This window comes from Alligator sinensis, unplaced genomic scaffold (genome assembly GCF_000455745.1).
Source record: "Alligator sinensis unplaced genomic scaffold, ASM45574v1 scaffold581_1, whole genome shotgun sequence".
Lineage (NCBI taxonomy): Eukaryota > Metazoa > Chordata > Crocodylia > Alligatoridae > Alligator > Alligator sinensis.
The window spans coordinates 31104-48346 of record NW_005843497.1 but is presented as its reverse complement, the minus strand read 5'-3'; the positions used below and the strand labels follow the sequence as shown (position 1 = coordinate 48346).

The window sequence follows — 17243 nt, the reverse complement described above, 5'->3', positions numbered from 1 at the left end:
GCCCCTTTGCAACCCTCGGGGGGTCCCTCCCCTGTGGGGACCCTCTCTCCAGGGTAACTTACTATTCCACAGTCCTGGAGGGTTGCCTCTTGTTCTCCAGGTCAGGCTCTGTTGCCCACCGGGTTTTCCTGCCGCCATCCTGGCTTAGGGCCACATGCACCGCTGTGTGTAGTGGGCGCTTCGCCTTGTGCTAGAGGTTGGAGACCTGGACAGCCTTGTGCAGCACTGGGGCTCAGTCTGTTCCCGGACCCTTTGGGCAGCATTGTCTGCACTGAGTTGCTGCCCCGTGTTAGCAGCTGTAGACCTGAGCCACCTCAAGTGGCTCCCAGCGTCTCACCCTCCGTGCAACGCCTCCTGCACTGAGGTCCCAGCCTAGTTCTGGGGGTTGAGGACCTGAGCCGCCCCAGGGGCTCCAAAGATCCTGCTCCATGCACTGGCTTGTGCACCATGGCTCTGGCTGCACGCCAGAGGTTGCAGACCCGAGCTGCCTCACACAGCTCCCAGGGTCTGGATGCCATGCATGGTGCTGTGCACTGAGAGCCTAACCGCTGGAGCCATCCCCTGCTCCCTGCTGATCGAAGTCTTCAGGGGCTCTTCCTGGGCTACTGCTTCGCCTTGCTGAGCAGCTCTCCTCCGCTCTCCTAAGCCCTGCTCTTCTCTCTTCTCAGTCCCCACACATCTCCCTCGTGCTAGGCACACAAGCTTCTTTTATACTCTCCGGGGCTCCGCCTCCGAGCTCTTCCGGACCTGCCAGTTTGCAGTCTTCAATCAGGTCCGGAAGAGCTCCTCTCCCCCTCCCCTCAGGAAAGGGGCATAACATTATTTCCCTTGCTGCCTCCTGATTGGTGGATGGCTTCCACCAATCAAAACAGCAGGATCTCCAGCCTGGGACTCAACCCCAGCTTTGAAAGGTAAGCCTGCTACATTAGTAATAGGTTAGACAATCACTTGTCTGGGATGGTTTGGCTAAGGATCCTGCCTCTGGCATGGGGTTGGATGAGATGTGATCTCCAGAGGTCCCTTCCAGCCTGACTTCTCTATGTTTCTGTAATTCTGCAAGAGCACCATAGAGAAATCAGATTGGCAGGGCTTTTGGGAAATCATCTGCCCCAACCCGTGCCCCAGGCAGCCTCCTTTCTTGCTGGACCTGCCCAGCCTGCTCTCTGTTCCCTGAGGAGGTGCTGATCTCAATCACTACCTGTGCAGCACACACTACATGTCAGGACATGTTCCTCACCTCTCTGAGACAACGAACATCAATTTGAAACACGTTACACTTCCTGACAGCTTTTGGCTTGCCCTCCTGGTGTGTATTAGCTCAGCTTCCACGTCGCCCTGACCAGGTCCCTAGCTTGCTTCTTGTCTACTTGAGAAACCTTCTGACTGCCAGTTATACTGGCATAACTCGCCATGTGGATACTCTTATTCCAGAATGAGGGCACGTCTACACATGACGCTTGAATATGCTTTCGCCCAAATTAAAGTGCATTAAGGGTGCACATTTGCATGTGTGCGCCCTTCATGTGCATTAAAAATGGCTAATTTAGGCTATTCACACCTAAATTTGATACCTGTAAATGCAGGTATCAAATTTAGGCGTGAATAGTTAAAATGCATTAATGAGTTTATAGATGTGTTAAAGTGCATTAACACCATGTGTATGGACTGATTTGGGATTAACTTTAGTCCTAAATCAATCCACACACAGCATTAATGAGCTTTAATGTCTGCACATGTAGACGCCTGCTTAAACTCATTTAATGCACATTAAGCTAATGCACATTAAATTTAGGTGCACTTAAATGCATGTGTAGACACAGCCTAAAAGTAGCTTTTCTGTCCTGTCCTGTCCTGTCCTAGTGTCACTTAAACTTCTTGCAAAAATGTCATAAATTAAACCAACAAAGGGGCTTTATTTCACTAAACAGCAGACACAGCAGGGTCTGTACAAGGGCTCTGCAAAATGGCACTGTTCCAATTCGACTTTGAGAAAAAGATGCTAAAGATGGTCACATGCGAAGCATTGGTGGTTCAATGGCAGAATTCCTGCTTGCCATGCAGGAGACCTGGGTCCAATTCCCAGCCAATGCTGGAGTGACAGGTGAATATTTTGGGTCACCCCACCCTCCCGTAGTCCTTCCTGCTTGGTGCAGGGGGCTGGGTCAGATGATCTTCCAAGCTCCCTTCTAGCCTTACAGTCTAGGGTCAGCATATATTTTAACAGCAGGGTCACGCACAGGGATCAGTCGCAGACTCATGGCAAAGTCTGGCTGGAAGGGACCTCTGGAGGTCACATCCAGGCCAACCCCTGCTTAAGGCAGAATCAGTGTTATCCAGACCATCCCACCAAAATGTAATAGCCACAAATATAAACGAAAGTAGATTTTAATGTCAAATTTCATAATGAAATACAGATAAGATCTAAATGACCAAATGGTACAGATCAGGCACATCAAACAAATGATTGTAATGTATAAAAACGCATATTCTTCTAAAGAAATAACAATCTTATTAACAGTTGGGAGACTTTTCAGTCCTACAGTTTGAAAAAGTCTCCAATATGTGGCCAGCATATTCAGGAAAAAAGACTTTTTCCATAGGTTTCAAATTACGTTTTAAAACAGCACTTAGCATCTGCAGATGGGCTGTTCAGCAAGAACCACAGGTCAGGTCTGAAGAGTGAAGATTGTGAGGTGAACTCGGGTTTTTATTACCCTATTGCCTGGTTTAATATCACAAAGCTTACTAAATAAGGCTATTAAAAATGTTCCCAATAGGAGATAAAAATAGGTTCTAATCTATTTAGGATTAATATGCCTTTCCCAGCAATATCTTGTCCTAAACCAGATGTAACAGCTATAAAACATTTAAATAACATTTACCTTATTTTTTTACCTGTCTTTCTTATGCTTTTTAAAATTTTTCCCACCTCTGACATTGTGGGTGCCTACAGGTTCAGGGCCCTGCTCTAACTCATGGTGCTTTCATTAAAGTGCCATGAGTTAGAGCCGCCCTCCCCATGTCAACCCAAGATGTTCACTTGTTGGGCTGCCGGGGGCTGGAGCCTTCCTGCACCAGCTCTGGCCATCAGGCGAAGGTGCTCCAGCAGCCTCCAAATCACCCCTCTTCCCAGCCCCTCCCCCCCTCCAAGCTATGGGGCTGTCAGCACCAGAGGGAGGGGGTCGGGAAGCAGTATCACAGAGCTTCTGGATGCTTTGAATGGCCTGGGCTGGGGCAAGGTGGATCACTGGAATGGAGCAAACTCAGGTGACTTCTGCACAAGTTCCCTGTTACCGCAGTCAGTCATTAGTAAGGTAAGAGGGATTGGATAAACATGTGACAACAGTTTAGTAAGTGCCCCATCCCAGGTTAGGCAAGGGGATAGAACTAGAGACCAGAAAAGCAGAGAGCTCCTGAATCATTTGGTGCGTATGTGAAATGGCTTTACAAGGATTTGATAAGGCCCCCATGGTCCCAGTGTGCATTACTTAGCCAAAATCTACACCCCCCGAGACCTCTCTCTCTACCCAGACTTCTATCTAGGAAGTCCCTCATTTCCAGGGCTACTAAAAGCCTTTTTCTGGACTTGCAGGGACAGGGGGGTTCACTTATTATCTGTTGCTGGGAGAATAGGTGCTCCATATCTGAATATCCCTGCCGATCACAATTGTGTGTGCATAGAATGGCTGCAAATCTTGCTGTATTCTTTATTTCGTGACCAATCAAAGCACAGAAACTGCAGCTTTGAACATAAGTGCAGGACTAAGGATGAGTGCCACAATGGCCCCTCCTGCCACTCCCACTCCCATGGTGCCTAACACCACTGTAGCACGCGTGTTTTTGGCATTCTGCAATAGTTCATTACATTTTCTTCTGAAGTTCCTCTCTTTCTCTGCCAGCTTTTGCTTTAGCTTCTCTGTGGAGGCATTTTTCTCCCGCTCCTCACCCTGCAGCTGCTCCAAGTAGCTGTGCAGCAACTCCTGGCGTTTCTTCTCCCCAAGCTCCTGGTTTTTCTTGACTGACCACAAGAAGATACTGAATTTGGACGTAATGTCTTGTAACTAATGGATATGCCGGGAAAGGAGAGAAATTAGGATGGGTCGTAAGCAAGGGCAGAGTTGCGGTGGTCAGAAAAACAAACTTTCACTACCAATCAGCAGGGCTCTGCCCCCTAGCCTTAGGCTCTCCCACATGGATGGTGTTCCTCACTCCAAAACCATGGACCCTGCTGTCCAAGCCAGGGGCTATCCCCAGCCCCGAATGTATCCTGCAAGTCCAACCCACAGACGTGCCAGACGTACCTGCTCCTGTAGAAAGTGTTCATATTCTCTCTTCGCCTTTTCAATTATCTTCCCGTTGGCAGAGAAGACAGCCCTCTGTGGGCAGAAGAGGGGCTGAGGATGTTGGGTGCTCCTGGGACCACCTCCCATCTCCCCCTCCCCCCCAGCAAAATAATTCCCCCACCCCCTCCATGAAAACTAAGTCTTTGGCTGATACCTCTCCAGGGACCCCCCAGTGTTATGTATGTCCTCTATGACCAGTCTCCTCTCTTGCCCTTTCCCTCCCCCACACATAGCAGCCACACTCCCACCAGCCAAGTGGAGGGGCTCGGGTTTTTCCTGGTCTTCTCTTGAATCCCTTTGTCTTCTGGGGAAGGACAACGGGAGATGTGGGAGACACAGGGGTGACCCTCCCTGGTCCTCTTGAGCTTTTCTTTTGATCTGAGAACAAGGCTTTAGGGTTCATAAAACCAGCCACACACTTTCTTCTTTCCCACCTTTTATCCTATCTGTGCAGACGGCGAGCTAGGAGGGGTGATACAGAAGTGGACGATATTGAGTGAGCCCTGCCAGCCTATACATACCTCTCCATGTATCCATCCAGCCCTCTATGCATCCATTCAAGGAACAAAAAACAAGGGACACATCTGGATGTTAAACATAAGGGATCCAGCGTTGTTGTCCCAGAGACATCTGATGAATGGGGCTGGCTTTCCAGCCCCTCAGAGTCATAGAGAAGTAGGGCTGGAAGGGACCTCCAGAGGTCATCTCATCCAACCCCCTGCCTGAGAAAGGACCATCCCTATCCAAACCATCCCATACAACCATAATCTAACTCTACGCGAGACGACCGTCTAGCAATCTGCCCCCTGAGTGGAGGGCAAGACCCTCTAGCCAAGGACCTCTGGCGTTGCTCCTAGCAGGAGAATCACCACAGCCCAGTCAAGCTCCCAGCCTTGGCTGTAGCTAACACCCAGTGGGAGCGTCTACACGAGATGCTATGGTGCAGTAGCAATGAGCTACTACTCTGTAGCCTGTGCTGTGATGGTGTAGCCTTGCCGGGTCTGAACCGTGACGGCGATGCTACCGCACGGTAGAAGTGGCTGTGGTAGAAAACAGGCGTAGTTAGAGGCTGACTAGGACTGTCCAGTTGCTCCTCATTGACTGACTTCTCCCAGGCTACGTACTGCCAGGTAAACTGTTCTGGTCAGAGACACAATGGCTTTGCAATACATCTTTTCTCATGGTGCCGTTGACCCACATTTCTCTCCCCATCACCCAGCAGAGTTGTTCTTCCCCAGCCAGAACCTCTGACTCTACACAAAAGAAAATGTAAAGCATCCAAATTAGCACCACTTCTCCCCATGTTCCTGTCCTCATCCCTGCCTTGATGCCTATAGACCCTCTGCTCCCTGGGGCCTGCCACTCCTTCCCTCAGGGCCACTGCCACAGAGGCCATGGGGTAGCAAACCAGCCAGACCTTGTATACGTTCCGGTAGGCATCCATAAAGACCTCCTCCTTCCTCAACAACTCCTGTGTCAGGTTTTCCAGTTCAGACCGTTGGTTGGCCTTATCTCCGCACAGCTTCCCTCGGCAGTCATGCAACAGTTTTTGGCGTTTCTTCTCCAGGCCTTGCTGCATGTCATAGGGTGTCACCATCAGGCTCTGGGCCGGCGGCTGATTGGCCAAGTCAAGATGGCATTGACAGATGCACAGACAGAGAAAGAGAGAGCACAGGAGCCATCACTCAGGACAGGAATCTGGGGTCAAGGGGGTAATCTATAAGCCTCTTTAGAAACCCAGCTCTTCCCCTCCCTTTCGCTCCCGACCGAGGCTACCTCCTAACCCTGCACGCCAACACCTCCTACACAGATGATGTTCCCTACTCCAAGATCATGGACCCCTGCCATCGCAGCCCTGAATGTTTCCCTCAATTCCAGCCCACAGACATGGCAAACATACCTGCTTCTGCATAAATTGTTCGTATTGTTTTACGACCTTTTTAGTTATCTTCCTGTTGGCAGAGGAAACAGCATTCTGTGGGCAGAAGAGGGATAAGGGTGGTGGGTATTGATGGGACCACCATGGAGTTGGAACACCTTCCCACTCTTCCCATGACCCACTTTGCTGCACCCTTTCCATGAAAATTAAGCCCTTGACTGAGACTTCTCCAGGGACATCACCCCTTCCTCTTCCCCCATGCATGGCAGCCACACTCCTACCAGCAAAATAGGGGGATCATCCTGCCTGCACTTTGCTGGGGCCCATTTGGGTGCTGGAGCTGGAGAATAGATTTGGTTTCATCAGAAAATGTTGGGGATGGAGAGGTGACTGCCCCCGACTCCTCCTGATTTTTCCCTTTACTCTGAGAACAAAGGTTCATAGGACCAACCTCACTTTGTTCTTCTTCATCATTTATCCTATTGCTGGGAACGGGGAGGGGTGATTGTAGGGTCAGCCCCTTCCGAGCCTCTTTATGTCTCCCTGTCTGTCCATCTATCCCTCCATGCATCCGTTCAAGGAATACAGACAATGGGACACATCTAGGTGTTAAATACCCAGCTGACTTCTCCTAGGCCACCTGTTTCCAGATGAACTGCTCTGCTCAGATGCATGATGGTTTTACAACACATTGCTTCCCCTGGTGCTTTGGACACAGCTCAGTGCTACACCCCAGGGCCAACCATAGGCTCAGCACTTAGATGATCAGATGACACCACTTCAGTGCACACTCTCCAGTCCCTTCTCAGGCATTGGCAATGAAGGCCAAATGAACAGGGTTGGGACTGGAGAGCCATGGAGCGCTGTTCAGTGAGGGACATCACTGGGGTCAGGGTGGCATTCAAGTCTCAGTGACCCTGGCGTAAGTGCACAATCACCCCATTGATCCTGGGTGCTGACTGAATCAGCCTGGGGGTAAATCCATCCACATCCAGTCTCCATGCCCCATTTCCACTTCTCTTCCCATCCACCTCTTCAGTATTTCACCCCTCTGAACATTTCTTCCCACACCACTGCCATCTCTCTGGCTGCTCGCAAACAGCGGACAAGTCTACACATGGATTTACATGCGCCTAAACTTAACGCGCTTTTGCTTAAGGTGCACTAAGGCAATTTGGGTGTCTCTACATGTAGACATGCCAATGCGCTTTAAGACACAGTAAATTTAGGCATGAACAGCTAGGTTGCATTAGCCCACGTGTAGATGCACTAATACGCACTATCGCGGCGTGAGTTCACTGATGAATACTGCGTTAATGCAGTAGGCTAGTGCGACTTAGTTAGTCATGCCTAAATGTTTTACCTGCTTTATGCAGGTATCAAATTTAGGTGTGATTAGCCTAACATCACCATTTTAAAGGTGCTTTAAGGGTGTAGACCCGTGCCCTTTATGCACCTTAAAACAGCTAGAGCGCCTTAAACCAGCACATTTAGATGTACCCAGAGTCCCCAGCACTCAGGACTGAGAGAGGCTCTGCCCCAGTGAGTGCAGGGCAGTCAGCCTCAGCGCTTGGTCTGTGAATACCAGCAGATGCTGACCCAAATGCACCTCTCCGTCACCCAACTGCCTTTCAGCCTCAAAACTTTTTCAGCTCCACACAAATGGACATGAAAAACACATCTGGGCCTTAGCCCTTGGACCATCTCACATGAAACCTGAAGCCTCAGCTTCATCCTTGCTGCGCTGCTATGATGGATGCCTCTCACTTCCCTGGTAAAGGGCATCCCCTCCCTCCCACAAGCCCTGTGGGGCAGCAAATCAACCAGACCTTGTATTTCTTCTTGTATGTGTCCACGAAGGCCTTCTCCTTCTCTGTCAACCTCTGCTCCAGCTCCTGCAGGAAGGGCTGTTTCTGGGCCTCCTCTCCCCGCAGCTCCCCTGCGCAGTCCTGCAACAACTGCTGGTGTTTCTCTTCCAGAAGCTGCTGCATCTGATCGGGGGGCACTTGCAGGCACTGGGCTTCAATCTGGGTGTCGCAGTCCTGATTGCAATAAGGGGTTTGGGGGAAGAGAGAGACATAGAGAAGTCTTTGGGGTTAGGCAACCTGAAGGGAAGACTCAGGAGCCTCCTGTAGATACACATACCCTTGTCAGTGCCCCTCACTCCTGGCTCACAGCCCCTGCACTCACCTGCTCCAGGGTAAACTTTTCATATTCCATGATGATGTTTTTTATTGTTTTCTTATTTAGATCTTCTCTGATCTGAGCAAAAGCTTCAGTCATCTGTGGGTAGAAGAGTAGATGGGATGGTGGACATCCATTGGATGAGCCTGGAGTTAAGAGCTCTTGCTATCCATCTTGCCCCAATGTTCCCCAAAAATATACCCCAGGTTTCACCTATTCAGATGTCCCTCCCATTCCTTCTGGAGCTGCCTTTCCCCATTTTTGTCACCTCCTGCTCACCGCGGCTATGCTACAAGTCCAATGGAGAGGGTTCCTTCTCAGTCAGTGCTTTCTTGGCATGCCCCTGTGCACTGGGGATGGAGGACCAGACGGTGGGTGGCATTTTTGGTCACTTAAGTGATGATTTGCTTTGAGAACCTGGGACCAGTTTTCACTTTCCTTGCCCTCATCATTAATGAACTTCTACCCAGCACCCTCTTGCCCAATCTTGCACAGGAAGTTTATTTTGGGGGGGAGGGGGAAAGGATTGAGGTCCAATACCTTTGTGAGAGAAGAGAAGTGATAGTTCTTCTCCCTCAGGTATTTGGAGATGTCCTAAGGAGAGATCAATGCCTGGATAAATCCCTGCTCCCCAAGTTGCAGCTCCTCGTGGTGGAGGACGGTTGGGAGGGCAGTTGCACGGCGATGCTGCACGACAGCTACTCACCTCGGATGGCATTATCATGCCAGTGCTCCCAACCAGCGTCTCTGCTCTGCTCCCTGCATCCCCCTGCCCCAAGTGGGGCTGATAGCCTGCTCCCAGGAGCACGGCTCCTCCCAGCCCAGCACAGGGTCATCGAGGCCAGTCATAGTCCACCACACCATACCCCAAGCCCCTCTCTGACCCTCCTGCCTAGCAAGCTGGTCCCTCACCCGGATCTTGCTTGCCAGCTGCTTCCCTGTGAGGGCTTGTCCTTTCTGGTCCAACCGCACACAGGTCCCAGCTTCGCTCGCCAGCCCAGCGACATAGTCTCTCAGACTGACCCTGAAAGCCTCATCCATGTCTGCAAGGGGAGAAAGGACCACAGTTTGTGGAGGGATCAACTCCAGACTGTCCCAATTGGGGGCAGGAATGGGGGAAGTTGGTCGATGAAACTGTAACGGGGAGAAGCAATGTTATCCATCGTCTATATTAGCTATCCCTCAGGGCCATCACCCCTGTGGCCACTTGGTCCCTCAGGGCAGGTCCATCATCTGTGGAAGGGGCGTCAGAGTTCGTCTTCACCCTGGAGGCAGGCTTGTGGCAGGGGGAGCACGAGTAGGGGAGATGCAGGGAGGGGCGGGGGGAGGCGCGGAGCAAAGCCAGGGTCTCTTACCAGCTAGCGTCCCATTGCTGCTGTTTGTGAACTTGTTGCCAGGGTGGGGCATGAGATAACAGCGGGCTTTTCCCAGTGTCTCTAGGGCCAGGGAGCCGTCAGGAGCAGCCTCCAGCTCCTGCGGAAGAAGGGAAAACGCTCTTTCTTCTTCAATGAAGGAAGGAGGGAGGCAGGAAGGATGGAAATGACTCCTGCCGTGAAAGCTTCATATGAACAATTGGAAGACTAAGGGCTGGTTCACGTGACTCGGTGAAGACAAGTGGCCCACGCTCCTGGTTACCTGAATGACATGGCTGAGATACCTCTTCCCTCCCTCCAGTCCACAGTTAGAAGAGGTTGGATAGTCACGGACCAGCAGGTCCAGCTTCTACAAAAGAGACGGGAAGAGAGCGGGGTCACGGTGGGGGTGAGGACACATGCCAGTAGCTTGGCGCCATAGCGGGGGCTCAGTAGGAAACAGAGTCCTGGTGAAAAGGTGAGAGTTAAAAAACACAATTCAACTTGTCACACTGACACTGACGCACAGTGAGTGCAGAGACCAGGTGTGACGTGGGTCAGGGCGCGGCATTATCATGATCCGGGGGAGATGGGGAGGGCTCACCTGAACTGGGTGCAGATTGCAGGTTTTTCCAGCTTCTTTTGCAACATGAAGGAACACCTGTAAAGGGGAGAGCAGCAAGGATGAGGTTCCTGGGCCCCCCTGTAGAAACCATTGGCCCCAGGGCCTCAAGGCACATACTAGGACCCACCAGAGCCAGTATACTGAGTGGCACTTGGCAATAAAGCCCACTCCAGAAGTACATATCTGGATACCATGTATATCTAAGGCAGAGCTACAGGGAGTCCCCTTCCTCAACATGCTTTGCTCTGGAGCTAGACACCAAGGGTGGCTATACACGTGCTGGTTGACCTTCTAATTAGGACATATCAGAGCAGACTTGATTAATTGAGTCTGCTCTGCCTTTCAGTTAGAGCGCTCCAGTGTGGCCTCATCATCATGTTTATAAGCCCCATCAGATATAAAAATGGCTGCTGGGGTGCTTTATCTAAACCTCATTCAACAAGATTTAGATACAGCACCCCTGTAGCCAATTTTAAATCTGTTGGGGTTTATACACATGACAGTGAGGTGTTTTAACTAGAGCAGCTCCCCAGGAACCACTTGAATTAAAATGTGCCCCCACCCCCACCAAACATGTATACAGGCAGCCCATGTCTGTAGGCCCCAAAAGCCCATGTCTGAGCGACTGTGGTGTATATTTTTCCAGATGCAACAACTAGCTTGTTCAGCAAAGAAAAAAAAAAGCCATCAACATGTTTAACAAAATATAATTAAACAAGGGACAAGGCCTGGGAACAAAACAACACATCATAAAAAGATGATGGGGAGCACTGGGATTGGAAAGGACCTCGGGGACAGTTGGCAGACACTGGCCAGCTACAAATGTCCTTCTGTATATTTTTCCAGATGCAACAACTAGCTTGTTCAGCAAAGAAAAAAAAAAGCCATCAACATGTTTAACAAAATATAATTAAACAAGGGACAAGGCCTGGGAACAAAACAACACATCATAAAAAGATGATGGGGAGCACTGGGATTGGAAAGGACCTCGGGGACAGTTGGCAGACACTGGCCAGCTACAAATGTCCTTCTGTCCCCACAACTTCCCCCCCTGTCTCTCCTTACTTCCCTGCAAGCCCAGCTTTGAAACATCTTTGAAACATCGAAACATTTTCGAGACGTTTCGACTTGTTTCGTTTCGAATGTTTTGATGTGTCTCCCATTTCATTTCAGATTCAGAGTTTTGAGTGTTGAAATGGTTGAAACACCGCCGAACTGAAACGGCGGTTGAAATTTTGCATGGTCCTAATACCCAGCATCTCTGAAAGGACCTCAGCCAATTCCTTCGGTATCCTCGGGTGCATCCCATCTGCCCCTCCCGACTTGAAAGCATCTAGCTTCTCTAAGTGACCCCTAACTTGCTTTTCCACTACTCTGCGCTCTTCGTCTCCTTCCCTAGCTCCGCCCTATACTAATAAATGGGGCAGTGATGCATCCAGAGCAAGCACAATTCCTTCTATAATTTTCCCGGCGTACCTGGGATTTACCTGATCTTTGCAGTCAGTTTGTCCATCCAGGAAAATAAGATTTACCTACAGCAGAGGGGCTCACCTCCAAATAATCCTGATCTGTCCGTTTCAACTTTGAACAAATGTTAAAAATCTGGAACAGAACCAAAACAAGGAATAAATCACCCCTCCCTAATCCCCACTCGCCTCCCTGTTGCACTGCACCCTGTGTTGGCAGCCCCATCATGCCCTACACCTGCAGCACAGCACCCCATGCCAAGCCTCTTGGAGTTTGATATTCCCCCCACCCCATGTGAGCCCTGCAGAACAGCAAGCCCTACTGTATCCCTCCACCCACACGTGCACCCACACCTGATGGGAGCTGAACAAGATGCTGAACACACAGAGCTTGATGCTGATCTCTATGTGACGCTGCAGGTCCAGGGAGCCCTCGGTGTCCACCAGGAACACGGCCACCTGCAGGGACAGACAGACACGTGGATGGTTCTCTGGCACGACTGTGGAGAGGAGCTCTGAACCAGTGTGCCCTGTGGCCTAATGGTAAGATCAGCCATGGTTGCTGGTCTTTGCCATGGATACTCTGCCATGGCAGGGGGAGGATCTAGGGGCAGACCTGACTGCCAGGAAGGAAGGGAGGGACATACTATGGCAGTTGGGAAATAAGCCAGCTTCCTAGAGAAGGAGTGCAGCAGCGGTTAGAGACCCAAGGAGGCGTTTGTGTCTGAATTGCAACTGAGTGGTTTGTATTTTGCCTACTGGAGTCTGGGCACGTCGACACATGAATTTAAGCCTGCCTAAATTTAATGCATATTAAGTTAATGCTCATTAAGCAGGTTTAGGTAGGTGTCTACATTAAAGTGCATTAATGCTGTGTATGTGTGAATGCGCTTTAATGCAACTACATGTGTGTTAATGCATTTTAACTAATGCCTCAAATGGATACCTGTATTTGCAGGTATCAAATTTAGGTTTGAATAGCTCCAAATCACCATTTTAAAAGTGAATTAAGGGCATGCACATGTAGATGTGCACTCTAGTTCACTTTAATTTAGGCTAATGCACCTTAAAGCATGTCATGTAGACATACCCTTTAGGTTGGGCCTAGGGGGAAGCTGGAGACCACAGGTGGTGACTGGGAGACACCCAGTATTTTCAGCCTGGTGAGGGTCAGAGGATGGGTAGGCTGTGAACAAGTAGAAGCAACCCTGCCAGGATTAGGAACCCAGAGGGCTGTGAGAATGAGGGAACCATCCTGCAAAGGCCAGGGCCTGGGGGCTGGTGTGCTGCTGTAAAGACAGCCAGTGAATGAAAGCTAATACCTGCAGTATGTAGGTGTGGTTATGGGCAGCTGGAACCCATGATTATAGCCCCCTAGGTATGAAATGGGACAGGGAGCTACACTTAGGGGCTGTGGGGACTACAAGTGATGGATAAGGCAGGGAAGCCCTGAGGGAAGTACACCTTAGATAGACATGGGGGGGCAAGGCTAGCGAGAAACCTGAGCACTGAGTTTGGGGGTGGAGAAGCCCTAAGGACTGAGCCACGGGGAAGGACAGTGAAGAAGATACGCTAACCTTTAACGGCAGCCTCCCCAGGTGAATCACATTAACACTAAGGTGTGCCAGGGGAGAGGCAGCAGCAGGTTAGGGAAGGCTGGAGGTTGAAGCAAGATAAATGGGATTGCTAGCAGGTGCCACGGCTGGTCTTGAGGTCAGGACCCGCTTCCCACCACTTGGCCATTTTCCCACTATTCCCAGTCCCACTAAGATCATTAGCGATGAGTAGGGGGTGCATGTGGATGCATGAGCACTCCTGAGATTGGTGGTGCACCCCCTATGAAAAGCACCTCTGATGCTTCTGGTGGCACCTGTGGGTGGTCACTGCTCGCCACCTCCCACCCTCGCTGCTGAAACTACTGGCAGCATCCCAGTGGTCCCTGATGGCTGCTGGCCATTGCCGACACTGACCACCCGCAGACACCACCGGCATCGACCACCAGTTGGTGCTCGCCACTTCCTCCCTCCCACCACTGACACCACTGCGACCACCTGTGGAAACTCCCTGCTTGGCCCACCCTCGCCACAGACACCACCGAGGCTGCCTGTGGGAGCTTCCTGCTTGCCGCTGCCATGCCCCCACTGCTGACACCGCCACTGCTGCCTGCGGGTGGTCGCCATGATCCCCCAGCCTCTGGGTGCACGAGTTGTTCATGACTAAGACTTTCCATAAGGGAGTCCCAACCACAAGCTCTCCCACATTCAGCCTCCGTTCCTGATCACGGCTTACCTTACCATGCTGGCCCTGGACCCAGAAGGGCTCACCCCATATCCACACTCCTTTGGTCACAGTCTTGTCCCCTCCTTGCCACTGGAACCCCTCCAGAGACTGGTCCTCCTGGCCCATCCATGATGCATCCTGGATTTCCTACAGGGGTTGAGTTGGATGGGGTCACCAGGGGAGATCCCCATGGTCCAAGGACTAGTTCTTGTAGGGATGGACCACACTCAAGGGGTGAAAGGGGTGGAGCCTGCTGTGAGGAGGCATCCCTGGGATGCTGAATCAGACCCTGGCTGCTGTGGTAATGGAGCTGAGGGGTGGGTGCTGGAAAGGGACAGGGGCAAGTGCCTGGTTGCTGTCTGGGATGTAGGGTGAGTATGGCTTGCATTGCAGCGGTTTTATCTCTGTGCCCGTAGTTGTGATCAGCGGCATAACCAGAGGGTGGGCGGGGGAAGGTGGGCATGACAAATGGCCGCAGGTAGTGGCGATGGTGTTGGTGGTGGGGGACTGTTGGCGGCAAGTGGGGACCACCTGCAGGCAGCCATGATGACATCAGCGGCGAGGGTGGGCCAAGCAGGGACCACTTGCAGGAGGCCATGGCAGTGTGGGAGCGGGGTGGGAGTGGCAAGTGGTGATGCAGGCGGCACAGAAGGCATCAGTGGTGGGCAATTTTAGGGGGGGCACGTGCCCCCCCTATGTGTCGCCTATGAGGGTAGGCTTCCTTTATAGGCCAGAGCTCAGGGTGGAGGGTGGGAGGGGGTCCTAACTCATGTTGTAGGATGGGTGGGACCTGGGATGTTGGGGTAGTGCTCAGGCTTTGGGGGCTTGTGTCTTCACTCACCTGGTTCTGCAGCCGGCGCAGCAGGTAGTTCATGAGGAAGGATTTGCCCTGGCGCTGCTCCCCAATGATGGAGATAAGGCAGACGGGGGCATCACCCACACCCCCCTGCTCCAGGCAGTGGTGCAGGACCCCCTCATCCAGGGCCAGGTGCCCCTCCTCATCCACTCTCACAATCGGCACTGGAGCCATGGTTTCTAGGGGACGCCCTGTTACCACCTGAGGGAGTAAGACAATTCCCCACCACGCGGCTCAGTTCTCCTCCCCAGCTGTGCGATGGAGCTGGGGAAGGGAACTCAGCCCTAGGGAGGGGAACTGAGTCGGGCTGAGTTCCCTTCCCCAGCCTGATTGCAGCCCTGGCTCTCCCCTGTCTCCCACCACCTGGCTGGCTGCTTTGCAACTCGAATAGTTTTGAACTTTGGAAAGGTGTCAACTGCCCTCATTTCGTTTCGTGGCTGTTTCAAAACCCTTCATTTCGTTTCAATTTTGCTGTTTCGAGCTCCAAATGAGCCGAAACAGTGTCGAAACAAAACAGCCGGTGAAATTTCGCACAGCCTTACAATCCATGTGGTCTCACTGACTCTGTCACCTCCCTTAGGGGTCTCTCAGCTTTCTTGCACTGTATTCCTGAGCCACATGTCAAACATACCCCAGTCCCAGGTGCACAAATGTTGGTATAGGAGTTCTGGTCATGCTAGGCCAGAGTTACCCTGAGCTATAGTAAGTTATGGTGGTGAAAAGCAGTATGGGAGAAAGTGTCCTAATAACTGCTGGGCAACCCAGTAAGAAAGCAAAATATCAAACACGCAAAGGAACAGAAAGACATTGAAGGGAGCAGGGAGGGGGAATCTAGATCTCACGGCAGCCCGTCTAGCACCATGGAAGGACATTGGGCTAGGGTCGGACCTGAGCACTTACACATCCCCAGGATGCCCCAGGTCATGGGCCTAGCCAAGCAGAGCCCAATCTCTCCTCCTGTAGGCACTACACCAAAGGGAGATCACAAGGCATTGCTGCATGTCTTGCCCCTGCTCACCCTCAAACTCCACACGCATACACGGGATCGATACAGTACTAGAGAGACACACACAGTCATGCAAGCACGCAGATACACCACGCAGTAAGTCCAGCAGTACAGCCCTAGGCACATGCACACAAACCAGCCAGCATGGAGCATCACTGGACATAGAGAAGCACATGTATGTAGGATCCCAGCCCCCTATCCTAGTCCAAAACACCACACTCACTGTCCAGGGGTGGGGAAGAACCGGGGTGTCCTGGCTCCCAGCTCACCTTGCTTTAACCACTCCGCTCTCGCTCACCTCCCAGAGCTGGGAGAGGACCCAGGCATCCTGCCCCGCTGCTCCCACAACTCTGCTCTGCTAGGTCTGCCTCTATTCCAGGGCTGAGATGAAAAGTCCACCCGTGCAGGGTCCCAACAGTACCCTACTCCCACACAGACATTGGATTTATGGTGCATTGTAACTTGCCTGCCCTCTGATAACCTCAGGTAACCTGTCTGCATTTTACCAGCTGCATTGCATTGCCTTCTCCCCCTTCCCCCCTCCCCCAAACTACCTTTTCACACCGATTGTCTCCCGTTTCCTTTGACTCTTACTGCCACACATTTGCATCTTCATAGACCTTCATGCTACATTTCTGTTTCTTTTCTCCCCGGGAAAGCACACAAACACCAACAGACTTTGTCTCTGGCTGGAGAATGCTGTTTGTGCCTGAAAGCTGGCAAAGAACAACTTCACCCAGCGAGTCAGACCTAGTCTGCCTATGTCCTTAGACCAAGACAGCTACAACCAGCACGCTACCCTCTCATTTGATCCATTACCTGTCCCAGTGCTCTGCTTTGCTTTCTTCGAAGGGAAACCTTTGCCTGGGAAATGAAAATGAAAGTATACTCTATTACTTACTGCATCTCCACCCAGCCAAGGGCGGGGGAGAGGGGGGCAGGAAGAGGCTGGACGTGGTCAGTATGGTCGGGAGATTTACGAACAAGGAAGAGTCACTGTTAAGTTAGGGGGGTGGGACGCTCCGACTGCATGGTCGAGGACCAGAAAAAACACATGCGACGCAGGAAGGGCAGGGGATGGAAGAGAGAGAAAGCAGGCTGGAGACAGAAGTCGTCTTTGGCGCACCATCAGCTGTGCTGCAATATGTCATGGCACAACTGATCCACTTCATGGAGGTGTAACAGATGTCCCTGGGGCTGTTGGCCCCCAGGGTCAGTCCCATGCCCCTCTCAGGGCCCTGATCCTGGGAGA

The 17243-nt window shown here is 51.6% G+C and overlaps 1 protein-coding gene and 1 non-coding gene across 2 annotated transcripts; one reads left to right on the top strand and one right to left on the bottom strand.

The window, feature by feature from the left end:
- Positions 1 to 2020: 2020 nt before the first annotated feature.
- Positions 2021 to 2091, top strand: TRNAG-GCC. The gene has a single exon. It is a non-coding gene; the product is annotated as a tRNA-Gly (tRNA).
- A 305-nt stretch (positions 2092 to 2396) lies between these two features.
- Positions 2397 to 16919, bottom strand: LOC102371630 (RING finger protein 112-like). The gene is made up of 16 exons (XM_025195412.1): positions 16811 to 16919; positions 14971 to 15186; positions 14139 to 14276; positions 12204 to 12308; positions 11935 to 11985; positions 10363 to 10419; positions 10042 to 10128; positions 9762 to 9879; positions 9319 to 9449; positions 8947 to 9000; positions 8413 to 8505; positions 8052 to 8264; positions 6244 to 6318; positions 5761 to 5958; positions 4302 to 4376; positions 2397 to 4061 (listed from the first exon to the last, which is right to left on the bottom strand). The coding sequence occupies exons 2-16, from the start codon at positions 15157 to 15159 to the stop codon at positions 3723 to 3725; spliced, it is 1923 nt and encodes a 640-aa protein (XP_025051197.1). The 5' UTR covers positions 15160 to 15186; positions 16811 to 16919; the 3' UTR covers positions 2397 to 3722.
- Between the last annotated feature and the right edge of the window lie 324 nt (positions 16920 to 17243).